At 40.9% G+C, this 19,353-nt stretch overlaps 1 protein-coding gene across 1 annotated transcript in view; it reads right to left on the bottom strand.

Moving 5' to 3' along the window:
* Positions 1-19,353, bottom strand: part of EPHA10 (EPH receptor A10) — a 978,906-nt gene that overhangs the window by 359,147 nt on the left and 600,406 nt on the right. The window contains exon 6 of the mRNA XM_063954339.1: positions 13,051-13,175. Within this exon, the coding sequence (XP_063810409.1) occupies positions 13,051-13,175 (125 nt within the window). The remainder of the gene's footprint in view (positions 1-13,050; positions 13,176-19,353) is intronic.

Below are 19,353 nucleotides of genomic sequence, written 5' to 3'. Positions count from 1 at the left end.
AATAGATCTAGAATTATGGCAGTCAGTCCATTCTGTTGTGTGGTGTGGTTGAGGTAAGTGTAGGAGCACTTACGGCAATATTCTAAGCTGATGAAATGTGTACAGGTTTTGGGTTGTTTTTTTTAAACTTAACCATACACCAGTATCTGCATAGAAAGTATATAAGGTCAAGATGCAATTTATAAATCTACAGTATATAATTATATTTACACATATAGAATGTACCAACATTTTATTACAAAATATTTTAAACCATATATGGTATCGCTTTGCAAATTACAATAGGCACCAATTTCTCAAACAAACAACTTTAGGTTCATTATAAAAATAAGATTGGCACATGTTCGTACAAATGAAGGAAAGTCAACGTCCATATACATTTTCAAATAGTTATACCATAAATGGTGTGTTTTGGTCATAATATAGCAGGTATCATATAACAATTGAATTCTATGTATAATAAAATAAGATGCCACTGCCTCTAAGATAATGTAAAATAAAAAGAATTTTAAATTTCATAAAAGTTCACTTACCAATGCACAGAACACAACTTTGCATAGTATTCCTAAGAAAAACCATTGTACTTTTCTATCAAGATTTAAATCTGTAACTAGTCTGAATGACATTAAGTCAGGGGAAAAGTCTGTACAGTATACAATGGCCTCCAGCTAGCAAAAAGCATTAATTTTTCCAGGAAATCCCAATTTATGACATCCATTTATTTCATGAGAGGAAACATTTATCTTCTTATATCTACGTTAAAGGATAATGGTTTCAGCAAATTGATTGTGAAGCTATGTTTTCTGATCTGGGGCGATGACCTCACTGGCATCTAATTTTGTGGAATACTGTAATGTTTGAGAAGAACTCTGTCACCACTGCACAGAAATTAATTAATCTGACAATATTATCATTCTTATAAGATGGTTCAGTAACATTATTTGCCTGACTAGAGACAACAACTTAATTTACAATGTAAGTTGCTTCAGTATGAGATTAAATATATGTAACTGTGAATCAGATGACATTAGAGCAGAGGTTCCCAAACGCGGTCCTCAAGGCATCCCAACAGTCCAGGGCTTAGGTATAGCCATGGCTCAGCACAGATGGTTAAATCAAATTGACTGCGGTGATAATTAAGTCACCTGTGGCCAAGCATGGATACATTTAAAACCTGGACTGTTGGGGTGCCTTGAGGACCGAGTTTGGGAACCTCTGCATTAGGGATTCTAAAATTGCGAACACCCTTTTAACCTATTTGAATCTCAAATTGAATACACATAGTAACATATTGACTATCTCCGATTCTGACTTAGCGATTTACCCTGAACTTCCTGTAGCCCTGAACCACCGAAACTGACTATCTTTACTTGAGATTTTGACTATGTGAGATTTTGACTAAGTTGGATACACACTATTGGATTATCTTTCAAATCTTTATGGTTGGCACGAAAATCTGGTAAGGTATGGGAGCAAATGACAATAGACCGTTGGCTCCCAAACACTGGAAAACAAACAAAAATGAACATTCAGAAAAAGAGCATTATTCAATTATTTTCACCCCCTTCCACACCTGTTCTGTTTCTGCTAACTGGAGTGGTAAAACAATTTCAGCTTGCTACCCCTGGGGTACCCTTTACGCTCAACCCTTTACGCAGCTAAACCTGATTACTATGGGTGCAATATGTACGATAACGGGGATCACTTTAGAAAGGAGATTGGGCGTGATATATCATTTGAATACCGCCCAAATTGTTTAACTCCATTTGATTTAACCAATTTATCCAAATGACCATTTTTGTAAATTTTCTTTCTTTTGGGAGCAAATGGATGATTGTTATTTGCTCCCATACATTACCAGATTTTTGCTCCAACCAGAAAGATTGGAGAAATAATCTTATAGTGAGTATCCAAGTGCCAATTTTGACTATAATATGTACTAGATTGCAGTGGCAAACACAGGATTTCTAGAGGGGGGTTTCCAAAGGGAGTCCACAATTTTCCACTCTGCGGAGCATTGGAGCAAGTGTGGGAGTCTAGGGGAGCGGCAGAAGAACTTAGTAATGACCCTGGACATTAATGTAAACATTGTCTTTTTATACACATCATAATGTATGGAATACAGTATTACTATTGAACATTATAGATTGTCTGTAGTATAGCCTGTATCAAACATTGAAATAATATAAATAAGTGATCAGGAAAAGGTCAAACATACCATAATAACTAAATACACAAACATAACAGAACCAGTACTGCACCTTCTGAGTACACATTCTCCCACCTCATGGTAAGGCTCTTGTCTCTTCTTCTTGGCAGCTACTCTCAGGTCCAGTGCACTGATTTTGGACTCAGATCCACACACACACACAGCAAACTTGGTAGAGGAAGCTGCTACCACTGGGCATGTGCAGCAGCTCTGCTCTGTCCCTTAAACTACATGATGTGGCGGCAGCTCTAGTAATCGCGTTATATACCATTGCTATTGTTTTCATAATTTGAGCCACTTGCCAAGAGGAGGGGGTTTCTAGGCAACCATAAACCATCCCTGAGTTTGCCTATGGATTGTAAACAATATGAGTCTCTTCAGAACGGTATGTACTAGATTGTAAACAATATGAGTCTCTTTGTAAACAATATGAATCTCTTCAGAACAACTTATTTAAAGTGGAAGCATGGGCATCAAAATGGAGAATGAGGTTCAATATAGACAAATGTAAGGTAATGCACTTTGGTAGCAAGAACAAATATACTATCTACACACTAAATGGGAAAAAACTAGGGTATTCGGTTTTAGAAAAAGATTTAGGAGTTAACATAGATAACAAACTTAGCAGTAGTACCCAAAGCAGGAATGCAGCAAATAAGGCAAACAAGGTATTAGCAGGCATAAAGCAGGGACTTGATGCAAGGGATGAGAGTGTTATACTCCCATTATTTAAAAATCACTTGTGAGGCCACATCTTGAATACTGTGCACAATTATGGGCACCATACTATAAAAAGGATATCTTGGATCTAGAAAAGGTTCAGAGATGGGCAACCAAATTAATTAAGGGGATGGAGACGCTAGAATACAAGGAAAGGCTTGCTAGGCTGGGCATGTTTACACTGGAAAAATGTAGGTTAAGAGGGGAGGGACATGATTAACATTTACAAATATATAATGGGTCAATACACAGAGCTAGCAGGGGATTTGTTTTTGGTAAGATCAACACAAAGGACACGCAGACACCCGCTTAGGTAAGAGGAGAGGAGATTTCACACCCAGAGACGGAAAGGTTTCTTCACAGTAAGGACAATATGTATTTGGAATTCCCTGCCTGAGAGAGTAGTAATGGCGGACTCAATCATTACTTTTAAGAATGGGTTAGATAAATTCATAACGGATAAGGACACAGGGTTTTGGTGGGTAAATCATGCATTATAGTAAAAAAATAATAATAATAGATGAATAGACATAACGGCTAGCCCAGTGGTTTCCAAATTTTTTGGAATCACGGCGCCCTAGAATATCAGAATGTTTTTCACGGCACCCCTAGGCCAAAAATTTCTTATTGAGAAATTTAGAAAGAAATATTACATTAAGTAGATCACGTTTATATGTCATCCTTAGGGTCAGTTGTGTGGTGAGGGACAAGATTTGCTTCTGTTTGGCCACATATTTTATGACTGGCAGCCGCCAGCACTGGTTTTGCCTATTATATTGACTATGAATAATTTGAATTGGTCATGGACCACCAACCCAGGGCACCCCTGCAAGTGTCCCGAGGCACCCCAGGGAGCCACGGCACACAGTTTGGAAACCTCTGGGCTAGCCATTAACCACAGTTAAAATTAGTTTTAAAATATTACAGTGTAGGAGATCATTGAAAGGTTGAACTCGATGGAAGAATTGTCTTTTTTCAACCTCAGAAACTATGTTACTATGTTACTAATATAGGGGGTGATACAGACCTGATAGCTGGGCTGCTAAATTTGTTGTGCTGCATTCAGATAGTCGCCGCCCAAGGGGAGTTTATATTTGCCACGCAAGTGTGCAATCGCATGTCTATGCCGAGCTGCAAAAAATCCCTCAGTCAGCGGACAGCTGCAAATCCGTTCACACCACACTCACCATCTAATGATTTTTCCACTGTGTGCAGTCTGTGCGCAGCCCAGGACTTACTCCTACAGTGCAATGAGATCAGGCTGATCGGGTGCGGAGCTGACGTTACACACCCTCCCAGAAAACGCTTGGGAATGCCTGCGTTTTTCCTGACATTCCCAGAAAGCAGTCAGTTACCACCCACAAATGGCCTCTTCCTGTCAATCAGCATGTGAATGGCTGTGCGATTGAAATTTTCGCACCAGCCTGTCGCTGTCCGGTGATGCCTGTTGTTTGCCATTGCGTATGTGCATTGCGGTGCATACACATGGGCAGTCTATCGATAATCAGCAGCGATCAGGTCTGAATCGGGCCCACAGTCAAGATTGACTAGCCTGCACAGTCTATCTTTTCTTGTGATACTGACCCCACGGGAGCGCGCATTGGTATCGCAAGCTGTGTACACATGATGCAATTTGCACTAACTTTCCTTACAATTTTGACTATATAGTCAAAATCGTAAGGTTCCATCGCACCGTGTGTATGCACCTTAAGTTTTTCCTTTGATGTTCTGATAGTAATGCTGTTATGGTCTACAACAGGATTATTGTCAGAGATCTGAAGCTAGCCACACATGCTACATTATCAGCAAAAAAAGCCACGGATAAAATCGCATGCTGGGGCCACCCAGCACGGGGCAAGGAATCCAGCCTGTTTAGCGCCGCCCAGTAATGTGATCGCTATTCAACTGTGTTCATATCACAGAAAACAGCAAATAAGAGGACGTCCCATGCAGGCTGTGTATATAGGAGCACCGCTGTCATGTTTTCCATCACAGGAAATGCCGGCGATGTCACCTGGCCGCCCAGAAAATGGCCATGACACACCTGTGTTTCCTGCACCACTCCGCCCAATGTCTCAATGCCGCCCCAACCACTCATTGCCTGTCAATCACTATGAATCACTGTAGTGAAAGCCCGTGCATGCGCAATGTAGCCACAGCTGATACATGGCCGTTTGTGACTTTTTTTTACTTACATCCACCTCTGAATACCCCCCAATGTACTCTATATGACAGCATTTGTGATCTCAATATTATCCTACTTTCCAATAATATTGTATTAAAAAGCAACAGCATTACTATTATTGGTAAATACATCTGAAGTATAATCTCTTTTACTTGGAAGAGATTAATTTGCTTGGTCCATGCATCAAACAGATAGATATCATCCAGTTAGGACACCTATGCGTGTAGTGGTGAATTTCCCATTAGGCACGTGAGGGGCACTTGTTTGGGGGCGGCACTTGGATGCTTGTGTTGGTACTGTCAGCCCAAAAACACTCAGTAATTGCTAAATATTTCCACTGTACTGTGGCATATGCCATCTTGAATGGAGTATAGATGGGTAGGACATGCATGCACTGCCCCTGTAAGCTGTCCTACTTAGTAAATATGTATACATAATAAAAAAAGTCATAGAGGCTTTTTTGTATTATCGTATTAAATTGGCTATCCTAAAATGAGGACTTAGTTACAATCAATAAAAACAATAAAATTAGGCAGGCGGGGGGTAGCCAATGCTGTTGTGCCTAGGGGCGCCCTCACCACTAAATCTGCCCCTGTATGCATGGCAAGCTAAGCTTCTCCGAAGCTACTTTAAATGAATCAATAATTTATCTAGAATATCTTTATTTCAAGTTACAGCTCTATCTCTGCATGCCCCTCTCCCACTTGGCTCCACCTCCTCTTATCTGTGTTCTATTAAGGCTGTCCCATCTTCCTTGCACGGTGGGAGCTCTTCGTGCACGCCCATGCCTCCAATGCACGTGCATTGTGGAGACGGGACATATAATACAAAATTAGAAATGCAAATGATAGATCATGCACATGGTGCATTCCATCTAGCATCTATACAACCGGATGAAATTTGTAGTACTTTTGTTGGGGCAAAAGAGATGAAAGAATCATAGATAAACTGTTGCCATTATATTTGTATTTGTGAATTCTCAAAATGATTGTGTTATGAAGTTACATGCTAGGCGCTGTATTGATTAAAAAGCCAACTTTAAACAAATAACTTGTTTACTGGGCCGAACTGGCCATCTGTCATTTCTCGCAAATGCCAGAAGGGGCAATGGTCTGATGGGCCGGTCTAGCCACACAGAGAGTGGGGATGGCCAAGCAGAGCGCCACCCACCATACTGATAGTTGGTGGTGTGCCGTAAGGCCAGGCCTCCGTGACTTGTGGTATTCCCCCATGGCCATGCCCCCTTCAGCCATAGCCTCACCTCCTTACCTGTGACTATGCCCCCCTTGTCATGCAACATGCAGAGTGATGTGCCAGGGCTGTTTCATAGCCCCAGTTTGTCCCTACTTATTTATATATTTTTCTTTCAAATCAAATATTCTGTAGCAAGAGGATTATTAATATCACAGTTTTCAATGTCTTTGTTTTGTACTGATGTACTGACATAGGCGTTTCTATAATGGATGCAAGGTGTGCGGTGCACATAGGCCCCTGGATCCAGGTGGCCCACACCACATACCCTGCACCCATATATTATACTTATCCCTCCGGAGTCCCCTCAGACACATATCACGATGCTACCATTTCCGAGTGATTTGTGCATGCACACTGGAGATGACCCTAGGAACAAGGTGCAGGCGCCATGTTCCTGGAGACCTGCTTATGAGCAGTAGGCAAAATGCCAGAGTCTACTTACTGCCAGAGAGGAGGTGGCCCGCAATGGAGGCTGCACATGGGCGCTCTTCTCTCTTAAAATGCACCTCTCTACTGATGTATCAAGAGAAGAAAGAATAATGTCAAATCCAGAGCGCTACAGCATCTACTGAGCATGTCAGATGTAGATATGTTTTAGGATTATATACAGTATAAGACCAAAAGACCATTATTATGGACCTGGCATTTGCTGGGTTGCTACTGTATCTGTGTTTTTTCTTCATCACTCCCTCCCCCACTGTCATCTCTCTTCCTCTCTTCCTCCTGTCTCTCTCTCGCTTTTCAACCTTTCTCCCACCATCTATTTCATTCCCCTTTATCCATCTCATCATCTTTTCCTGTTTTTCTCTTTCTACTTTTTCTTTGCCATCTCTTACGATCACTCTCCTGCAGCTGCTGTCCAACTCCAGAAACTGTGCACGGTCAGATTCCCAGGAGTAGTCTTTCTGATTAAGACTCCTTCGATATCACCAGGATGTAACTCGCAGGAACAGAGGTTATTGCTTCCACTGTCCCTGCGACTTACAGTACAGATAGTACATAGAGGGGAAATTTTGTTTAACACTAAAATGTCCATTGTGATATAGACTGTTAATAATTGTAGCAATGTTGTGATTATTAATATAGGCCCCTTAGTCTCGATCATAGAGGAGCCTCCCTTGGAGAGAGTAAAATAAGAAAAGTTTATCTCCATTTGACCATTTGATACTGTATATGATACATGGCAGGTCCACAAGTCTGTTTGTATAGCCTTTATGTGAAGGCTTCATAAGCTTTGCAAAAGTCATCTCTGCATGAAAGGAACCACACATAAATGTATAACAGAATCTGCTAAGATACTGTAGTACATATGTTACCTGCATAAAACAAACCACTCATGTGAATTACCTAACACACCTCTTTCATTTCTAAGTGGAGTTGTGCTTTTTCTACTGATTTCCCATCCTGTGTGTCACTAACAATATTTGTCACCTGTGTGATCCTCTGAAATGTTGGCATTGCAATTTTCTTTTTGCAAATTAAGGCCATCTCATTTTCTAAATGATCCACCATGATTAGACCTTTAGTTAGGATATTTGATTTGTTCAACTCAAATTGGATATGCAGTTATGCCTTGGAAATACAATTATACATAATAGGAAAGGTTCAGTATTGATTTAGCTACAGTTTGTCACAGCTAATTAGTTTATTGTTCTGCATAACTAAAGGACGTATTCATTTTGAGAGGCCTGTGTTTCTGTCTTAATGTAATCATGTTGTGTTGATAGGATTCTAAATTTCACTATTAGGCATTTCTAAAATGTTGTTTTACTTTCCTGGAATTTCATTGCATATTACATATAATCCACACAAAGTAGCTCACTAATTCTTTTTTTCCGATTCTTTGCAATTGATTGTGACTGAGCACCATTTAAAGTTAAACAAGTTAATTTTGACTAATTTTAATAGTACACAAGGTTTATCTTTTCTGTAACTACACACATGTATTTGGACAGAACATTCCACATACATTGTAAAATATGGGGAAGATACACTAAGGGGGTCATTCCGAGTTGTTCGCTCGCAAGCTATTTTTAGCAGCTTTACACACGCTAAGCCGCCGCCTACTGGGAGTGAATCTTAGCATCTTAAAATTGCGAACGAAAGATTCTCAAAATTGCGATTACACACCTCTTAGCAGTTTCTGAGTAGCTTCAAACTTACTCGGCATCTGCGATCAGTTCAGTGCTTGTCGTTCCTGGTTTGACGTCACAAACACACCCAGCGTTAGCTCAGACACTCCTCCATTTCTCCAGCCACTCCCGCGTTTTTCCCAGAAACGGTAGCGTTTTTTCACACACTCCCATAAAACGGCCAGTTTCCGCCCAGAAACACCCACTTCCTGTCAATCACTTACGATCGCCTGAACGATGAAAAAGCCGTGAGTAAAATTCCTAACTTCATAGCAAATTTACTTGGCGCAGTCACAGTGCGAACATTGCGCATGCGCACTAAGCGGAAAATCGCTGCGATGCGAAGAAATTTACCGAGCGAACAACTCGGAATGACCACCTAAGTCTTGGAGAGACACAGGGTGGGATGTACCAACCTGTTGCGGTACATCAAAATAGCTGGCGTTACCCACCCCGTCAGAGCCCTGGCGGTCAGGACTAAGTACATTTGAAATGATGTAAAATAAAAAAAAATTAAAAAGTAAACTGTTTTTACGCCATTTTTGCTTTGGTACCTCCCACCCATAAAGTGGATGCAGAGACAGTACCAGCCAATCAGCTCCTGCCCTGTTACAGGCTGTGTATAAAAATGACATTTAGGAGCTGATTGGTTGGTAGTTTATCTGTCTCCGTTGTATCACTCTCAATGACTTTGTACATGTGCCTCTTGTATGCATGTAATTTGGCTTGCAGTACATTTTCACACAGGGCCTGATCAGATGTGGATGGAGCAGCAGTGATAGCACTAATATGGTAATGCAGCCGGAGGGGTCACACCTGTTGCATGCATTAGTGATCTGAGCTACATCCTAGGAAACAGCATCGGATAATCTGTAACACCAATGGCTCACAAAAATTAAGTACCACCTAGATGTATGTACAGTACCGACTAGGGGCGGCAATGCTGCATTTTGGGGGCAGCTTTGTAGCAGGTCTATTCCAAAGTTCAATTTCTGTACGAATTCCATGTTTTTCCGGCACTGTTTGGCTATTGTCGGCTGTGTTTGAGAATACAAATTCTTAGTAAATTCCCATGTTGTATTAGGTGTATGTGAACAAACAACCGTGTTTGACCTACAGTATGGTCTATTGAATCGTATTTGTGCGGACAGCAGTGTATCTCAAAACTAATAGCTCCAGCACTGGCGAGATTTGTGTTTAGTAAATTTCCGCGTTGCATTTACGTATGAAAATGCAAAGTCGAATCAAATCAGGACCTTAGTAAATTATCACCTTAGGGTCTTATAAAGTTAACCATGGGGATTACCCCACAACTAATTAATTGTGCTGCACAGGGGAAATTACCTTTTTCCTGCACGGTAAAACATCTCTAACTGCACAGAAACCCACTGATTCCACATAACATGCGGAATCCAATGGGTTTTCCTGTGTGTTAAATGCAGAATGCTTCTGAAGCTGCAAGGAAAAATACTGTCTCTGAGGATTAGCACATGGGGTTCCAGTAGCTGAATTAGGCAGCACGCGCTAAACAATGCAGCTAATTAGATATGCCCCTTAATATGCTGTTTTATTATACTGTTTTAAATTTCTATGTCACTCCCTAAGGGGCATATTTACAAAAGTGCAGGTTTTTAGAAGTGGAGATGTTGCCCATAGCAATCAATCAGATTGTAGTTATTATATTCTAAAAGGTGCTAGATAAATGGGGTTTGGTATGAGATCCAGATGTTGGGATGCAGGTGGTCACATGACTGACACCAGCATCTAGACATTGAAAATGCCGACAGGGGATGGGGTAATTATTTTACCCCTACCCTAACCCGCCTGGGGCGGCGGATAGGGCTATGACACCATGGGTGCGGCTAAGTATCTGAAGGTGGCGGCTATGGTTGCCTCCCTCTCTTGTAGCCAAACCTAACCCCTCCTCCAGGCCCTAACCCTAACAGTGCCCCTAAGACTTACCTTCGAGATGTCAGCAGTCAGTGTTCTGACCAGAGCCGTAACTACCTATGGGCAAACGGTGCGTTGCACACAGCGTAAATGTGCTGATGGCGCAGCCGCTGCCATGTCTCTTTGCCGGCACCCGCTTAGATGAGTGTTACCAGCGGTGCTCAGCTCACTGCTCCCGGCTTCAGTAACTTGCCTGCAAGGCAGCATCAGGAGGCCGGGGACGGGGCTGTGCGAGTGTTTGTTACAAGGGATAGTTATGTTTGTCCCTTAGCTGGCTCCAGGTCCCGGGGTATCCTCTGATTGGTCCCCAGGGTAAGGTAATTTATGTCCAGCAGGGCTCATTGTCGGCTGAGGTGCACGGCTGCTCGGGGCTTCGGGGGAAGAGGCAGGGAGGAGAGAGTGGCAATGTGTCTATGGTGCTGCAGTTCTATGGTGCTATTTATGTATGTACAGAGTACTGTATATATGTGTATGTAAGTACTGTACATTGTCTATGTATGTACAGTGTATATGTATGTGTGTACAGTCAGTGTGTATTTATGTATGTGTGTACAGTGTGTATATATGTGTGTACAGTGTATGTGTGTGTGTAAGTACAGTGTATATGTATGTATGTATGTATGTATGTATGTATGTGTGTGTACAGTGTAATATGTATGTATGTATGTATGTATGTATGTATGTACAGTATGTATGTAAGTACAGTGTAATATGTATGTAAGTACAGTGTGCATATGTATATATGTACAGTATGTATGTAAGTACAGTGTATATGTATGTATGTGTGTGTACAGTGTAATATGTATGTAAGTACAGTGTGCATATGTACGTATGTACAGTATGTATGTATGTAAGTACAGTGTATATGTATGTATGTGTGTGTACAGTGTAATATGTATGTAAGTACAGTGTATATGTATGTGTGTGTACAGTGTAATATGTATGTAAGTACAGTGTGCATATGTATAAGTACAGTGTGCATATGTATGTACAGTATGTATGTAAGTACAGTGTATATGTATTTGTGTGTGTGTAAGAGCAGTGTATATGTATGTGTGTACGGTGTATGTATGCAAGTACAGTGTATACGTATGTATGTGTGTACAGTGTGTGTGTATGTATGTAAGTACAGTGTATCTGTATACAGTGTATATGTATGTAAGTATGTGTGTACAGTCTGTATGTGTGCATAGTGTATATACAGTATATATGTATGTGTGTACAGTGTTTATGTATAAGTACATTGTCTATGTATGTACAGTGTATATGTGTGTACAGTTTATATGTATGCGTGTACAGTATGTATGTATGTTTGTGCAGTGTATATATATGTACAGTGTATATGCATGTACAGTGTATAGTGTATATACAGTGTATAGTGTATATGTATTTGTGTACAGTGTATATATATATGTATGAACAGCTGGGCCATAGTTGCCTACCTCCCACCTTCTGGGGCAGACTCTTAGTTCATGGTGGAGTCTCCCACTGCCCCAGATTTTAAAATCAAATTCGCCAAATTAAATTGCACCATCCTGAATCCGGATTGCAGAAGTGTGAGTCCTTAAACGTCAGGGTGGGTCCTGGACGAGAGGACTGGACCATAAACTTTGACACCAGAAGCAAACCCTATCCACGAGTCTGCTGATTCCCCCACCCACCTCCTGACCAGAAAGGATCTGACAAGAGCATTCAAGGAAGGCACGCACTGGCCCTATTTTTTATATGGGGGGGGGGGGGGGGGGCAATGCTGTTTCTTGCACACAGCGCTACAATGTCTAGTTACGGCACTGGTTCTGACGCCAGGATTCTGAAAGGTGTCGGGATTCCAGCGCCAGTCATGTGTCTGCCGGCATCCCAACTGCCAGGATGCTAAATGCATCTGAGATAAATGATATGTAGAATCTGATTGTTTGCAATGGGCAACATCTCCACTTCTAAAAACCCACACTATAGTTAAAACCGGTGCAAGGTTTCTCTGCACCCTCGGCCAAAATTGAGCCTACTGCCCCCAACCACCACCAATACCCACTTCCCAACTTTTAAGTTAAAATTGTGACTTATAAGGTCCACAGCCACCACTTGCATTAAGTACAAAACTAGGATGTTTCTTTCAGAAACATCCTTAATTTTGTGATAGGCAGACTCAGTGGCACCCCCCCCCCAGATCCCAGTACTCTAGGCAGCTGTCTAAAGCTGTCCAATGATAGAGCCAGCTCTGCCCCTAAGACTTCAGAACATATAGATTAAGCTATGAATTTGGGTATTTTTCATAGTTTTCATAAGAATCAAACATTTCACAACAGTTTAAAGATCTATTTAGCTGGTAATCTGGTTATTAATTTCATGACAATATATGTTAACATGTTTATATCTTTGTCTTATCCAGAAAAATAAATAAATATAAATGGTTCCATGAATGCACCATTGAAATAAGCCATATTTGTGAATATTTCTGCAATGATAGTATTATTTTTATGAAATATTTTATGAAATAACATATTAAAACCTGTTAATCAGTGGTTAAAATGTTTACCAGACTAACTGCTTTTAACATATTGGATAGTAATAAGTTACAAAATGAGCAATCTTCAAAATACCTTTTCATAGTACTTGATCTCATACTCTGTGTTGTTGATAAATGGGAAAACCGGCTCCTGCCATGATAGCGTGATGCTTTTTTGATCCACTTTATCTGCCCGGATGTCAGTGATCAAAGACAGAGCTAAAAGGACCAAATCACAAAATTAGCCATTGTTACAAGTAAATATACATATCGTGACTATTGAACTGAACAGGTAGAAAGGCATTATTGAATTAAAATTGAAGTAAAATATCACCTGTAAAACGCTGTTTTTAACTTCAGAAAGTCCATATATAACATAGAAGATTGGTATATTTGTTCAGTCCTGCAGAAAACTAGCTTTGATGTTTGATGTTTATTAAAAATTATTGTTGTACCTTAACCTTCATATATTTCCAAAAGCCTCATAATCCATGTGAATCATCATGGACTTAATATAAGTGAAGAGGGTTAAGTAAATAAAAAAATATTTTACAGAGCAATTAATAGAGCTTTCAAAGGCATTCGACTCCTTCTATGCCAAAGGAGCCTTAAAACAAACCATTAATGTAATAGCTATTATCAGTACTCTGCTCATATGCGAGGCTGTTATTGATAGTCAAATTTCAATCTGTTTCTACTAATTATCAGTGCATATCAATACATTATACTTTTGTTGTGTGCAAGCTGTGTAGAAGATCATGACCACATGGACCAATAAGCAGCTATTGCTGTATAAAATAACTTTCCCTCATCCACAATCCATTTTAGATGGAGCATCTGCCATAATTAAGCACCACTGGGCACCATTGGGAAGATTGGGACCAGTTATTTGCTTACCCCTCAGCATGCTTGTGGTCATCATAATGCAGATTGCCCACTGATGCTTTCCATGCATTAGGATTTATGCACACAAACTGGCATTATAGAACTGCAAAATGAAATTCTGCTAAGAGGGAAGGCAAGAAAGTGCCGATCAGTGTGCAGAACTTAGGTTAGAAGTTAGGCAGAGCCAGGGCTGGTTCTAGGGTTTTAGACACCCCCTGCAGACTTTAAATTTGTGTTACACCTCCCATACTTTACAAAGGGACAGTGTGCATTGCAAAAAAGGGGTGTGGTCAAAAGGAAGGTGTGTGGCCACACAATAGTACTCCCAAATCAAATTATGCACATAACACTGCACAAAGTGCCCATGATTAATATTATACATAGTAGTGCCCCTTATTGATGTTATGCCACAAAGTAGTGTGAACAGTAGTAGTGGCTCTTATATATAATGCCCACAGTAGTAGCAGCACTTATACACATAATGCCTACAGTAGTAGTGCCCCTTACACATGGTGCCCACAGTAGTGGCACTTATATGCATAATGTCCACAGTAGTAGTGCCCTGCACACACATAATGCCCATACCGTGGCCCCTGACACACATATATGCCTCTGTTTTTCCAGCAGCTCCCTGCCTGGTATCCCTCCAGCAGCTCTCCTGCCTCTCTGTGTCCCTCCAGCCCCCACTGACATTGTCTTCAGCATGCACAGAGCCTGCTCCTCCTTATGGCTCTTCTTCACTTTAGTGGTGGTGACAGCATGACATCAAGTACACCATGCTGGAAAAGAAAGCTGATGGGACCTGAGGAGGGGATGAATGCTGGCCAACAGATACAGGGACGAAGTGCAGGTGGAGGAGGACCATTGAGCTGCAAGGACCTGAGGAAGGGAGAGGCAGACACAGCTCATCAGTGACACTAGCACTGCCTGCATAATCTATTGATGTGGGTAGCGAATCAGGATTCTCTGTTGGAAATACTGTGCTGGGCCATGGTGGAGGAAAAACTAGTTCCACCTACCATTTTACACTAGCGCATGCTCACCAATTGTTTGTTTTTTGGGATACAGAGGAGATGTGTCATTGACACTGCAGCTGCTTCCTCATATCAATAGAGACGCCTGGGCTGGCAGCTTGCTGACTCTAGAGAGAGCTGCAGCGGCAGCGCTTAGCTCTTCACAGGCATGATAGCCACAGGTAAGGTGGTGCCTGCATCAAGCTGCACCGTGTGTATGGCATGTGTGTGTGTGTGTGGGGGGGGGGATTGTATAATACATGCAACTTAGAATATATTTTTGGATACTTTGGCTGTTTGATATTTAAAGAGACTACTTAGCATGGTTCTTGTAAGGCAGGATAAAGGTACTTCTGTAAGTGTGCGTGTGCGCGCACAAATACATATATACATTTACAGAGTGCATAACAGGGGATTGCCTAACAAAGAATTGTGTGTATAACACATTATATATTATATGTGTGTGTGTATGTGTGTGTTTGTGTGTGTATGTCATACTGACATATATACCAGATTTGTAACTACATAAAGTATATTAAAAAAATACAAAGAATTTATTAGAAATATCTTCTTTGTATTATTATAATCCTTTTTATAGTCAAAACTTTGGAGTGAAAAGTCTATGGCAGGTGAGGCACCTATCTATCTGCACATATCTGATCAAATCTCACCAAATTTCTAGCAGTACACAGTATATGGCTGCACTAGTGTATAATGCCCACATGTACCCATGGGCTCATATATTATGTGTATATCTAGCTCTGGTACTAGCCAGTGCCTCCAGAGCCATTTACCTCACCACACTTCCCTGCGGTACACCTTTTAATATACTGACTTTTATCATTCTCTGTCTACCTAAATAGCTCTTGACCCTGTCCTGTCTGTTGGCTTTATTTTTAATTATACTCTTGTTTATCTCTCTGGCATCTGTGCCTGTTTACACTTTGTTTTCGTTACTCAGGAATATTAAACAAAAGTTTTCTAAATATCATCTTTGTTCGGTCATGCTTGTTCCACTTATTCCTTGGTTTAATAGTTACTTTAAATACCATAAACATTATTTTAATAATCAGTAGTTCCTTGCTGATTATTACTTTTGTGCTACAGTATGTGATGATTAAAACAATTATACATCCTAGGGCATCATAACTTTACTTATTAGTCAGGCTAGATAGAACCTTCTTTTGATATAATTTTGGTAGAATTGACTGAACAATGTCATGCCACTTCAGATTTCATTTAAATATTATCTGTTCACAGCAAGAACAATTTTAAGAAGATGAATGCAGTTTGGTATTAGTTTTGAAAGAATAAATATTTGCAATGCAGAAAAAAAATCAGGCTTTCCAACTTGCTTTATTGTTTCATAAAAAAGGAAGAAGTAGTATAGCAAAATATGCATACATCACTACAAAGTTACACGCTTCTAATGGGATCCGGTCTCTAGGTCGACAGTAACTAGGTCGACACTATCTAGGTCGACCACTATTGGTCGACAGTAACTAGGTCGACAGGGTTTCTATGTCGACGTGGTCTCTAGGTAAACATGTTCTAGGTTGACAGGTCAAAAGGTCGACATGCGTTTTTCATGATTTTTTTCTTTTTTTAACCTTTTCATACTTAACGATCCACGTGGACTATAGTACAATTGGGAACGGTAACCTGTGCCGAGCACTGCAGTAGCGGAGCGAGGCACCTGCACCTTGCCCGGAGCATGGCGAGTGAAGCGACCCATTCGAGGGGACACGGTGCACTAATTGGGGTTCCCGGTCACTCTATGAGGAAAATGACACAAAAAAATCATAAAAAACTCATCGACCTTCTGACCTGTCGACCTAGACCATGTCGACCTAGAGACCCTGTCAACCTAGCATCCCTGTCGACCTAGTTACTGTAAACAAAGAGTGGTCAACCTAGACACTGTCGACTGAGTTACTATCTACCTTCCATACCACACCCCTTCTAATAGGCCCAGTTTTTTTATGGAGCTAATGTATGGAAAATTACCTGATCTAAAACAAAATAACAATACTGAAGCCTAACAGTCTAAATAATACTTACCCAACTATAAAGGGAAGTCAGTTTAGAAAAAGGTATTCAGAATATATATATATATATATATATATATATATATATATAAACAAACGATATGGGTGGCACCCAGAATGAAATAACAGACGACATCCAAACTGGTTCCAGTCGACGTTTCGGGGACTGCTCCCCTTTATCAAGACACGTGTCTCTGTACATGCAGAGATCAGCAAAATTGTGCTGGGAGAGAAATGAATTTCCCCTCCCTGCACTGTGATTACCCATTGCATGTGCTCCCTAATGCCAGCCACGCAGCATTCTGGGGCATGATTCTAGCAGTGATTTTGATGATCAGAGACCGTGGCGTCACTGCTGGGTCCAGGGCACACAGTAGGGGCTGCAGATAGTGGGGGCTGCAGATAGCGGGGACTGTGGATGGTGGAGGCATTGCATCACATGTGAAGTGACCTAGCCAGGTAACGTACTCCTGGCTCTAGTCACATCACATGTGACTAAGCAAGGCAAGTGGTTAAACTTATGGACAAGCAGAAAATAAAACCATACATGTATTTTAATGTAATATATACAATTTTGCATCTCTTTCCAGCATTGTTCCACTTTCTCTGCTTCTTAACCTCCCATGTCAAAGGTGGAACAGACATCCTCACTCAAGGTCCTAATTTAAATGAACAGCTATCATTAATAACGAGCTTGTTAGATTTCACAAGGCCTCAGGTACAAGCTAAATCTCACTTGTCTGTGCATTTAAGAATTGAAATGTGGTTTGTGGATAAGATCTTTTATGAACTCTCAAACACAGTGGCAATAAATCCTGGCAGTACCAGTGTTTGCCCTGAAACATCAGCATCTGTACTAAAATCAAGTAAAACCAGCCAACTGAAATACTGATATATTAACTTTGACAAGCAATACGGATGCTAAAGGTTTATTTTAAAAGCTGACTTTTCTACCACTGGATTTGAAAACCTTCTCCTTTACAATATATCAGGGCAGCAGAGTTCATCACCATGAATGATGATTATCAAGTACATATACGGGGTAATTCCGAGTTGATCGCTCGCTATCAGTTTTCAGCAGTCGTGCAAACGCTGAGCCGCCTCCCTCTGGGAGTGTATCTTAGCTTAGCAGAAGTGCGAACGAAAGGATCGCAGCGCGGCTACAAAAAAAAATTGTGCAGTTTCAGAGTAGCTCCAGACCTACTCCTAGCTTGCGATGACTTCAGACTGTTCAGTTCCGGATTTGACGTAACAAACACGCCCTGCATTCTCCCAACCACGCCTGCATTTTTCCTGGCATACCTGCATTTTTTCAAACACTCCCTGAAAACGGTCAGTTGACACCCAGAAACGCCCACTTCATGTCAATCACTCTGCGGCCAGCAGTGCGACTGAAAAGCTTCGCTAGACCTTGTGTAAAACTGTATCGGCCATTGTGAAAGTACGTCGCCCATGCGCAGAAATGCTGTTTTTTTTTGCTTCATCGCTGCGCAGCGAACGTTTTCAGCTAGCGATCAACTCGGAATGACCCCCATAATGCAGTGGTTAGAGAAATAGTATCTCTCATTGACAATTCTCTTGTATGGGATATTGACAATGATAATGCAAATTAAAAGGTATAGAGCAGAGGTTCTCAAACTCGGTCCTCGGGGGCCCACACAGTGCATGTTTTGCAGGTCTCCTCACAGAATCGCAAATAAAATAATTAGCTCCACCTGTGGACCTTTTTAAATGTGTCAGTGAGTAATTAATACACCTGTGCACCTGCTGGGTTACCTGCAAAACATGCACTGTGTGGGCTCCCGAGGACCGAGTTTGAGAACCTCTGGTATAGAGTAACATTAGAAACATCACTCTGTGAGGTTCAAGTCAGGGTGTTGACATCTAAAAGTTTACACATTAAAATGTCAACTGCATGATGTCAACATGCCAACATACGCAACCTCATAATATGGACACATGTAATTAGGGTAAGGATAGGCTAAAGTTAGGGTTAAACTGCAAATTGGGTTAGGTAGCAATTTTTGGTTGCTGCATTTACAGTTAGGATGCAAAGAGTGTTAGTTTTGTAGACATTCTCAATGCCGATATCTTGCAAACCAACATTTTCAAATGATTGTCGACATTTGGAATGTCAATATACCATAATACACCCCTCTGTGAAAGGACACTTGTGTGTGTGTGTGTGTGTGTGTGTGAGAGAGAGAGAGAGAGAGAGAGAGAGAGAGAGAGAGAGAGAGAAAGAGAGAAAGCTCACTATATACAAAGCAGACTCATAACCCTCAGCTTTGCATAGGAATTCTGGATACAAGCAATGAAGCGATGTTCTTTTTTTTAACTATTTCATTTTTGTGCTAATACTGAAAGCCCAAACACAGACTAAGAGAAAGCCAGGTTTGTGAAATCTGTAAATTATGTAGGATGAACATAACATAGCGACGTCTTTAAGGG

The sequence above is a fragment of the Pseudophryne corroboree genome, chromosome 2, assembly GCF_028390025.1.
Source record: "Pseudophryne corroboree isolate aPseCor3 chromosome 2, aPseCor3.hap2, whole genome shotgun sequence".
Classification (NCBI taxonomy): Eukaryota; Metazoa; Chordata; class Amphibia; order Anura; family Myobatrachidae; genus Pseudophryne; species Pseudophryne corroboree.
Note: the sequence above shows the minus strand (reverse complement) of the source record. Positions and strands in the feature narration are given on the sequence as shown.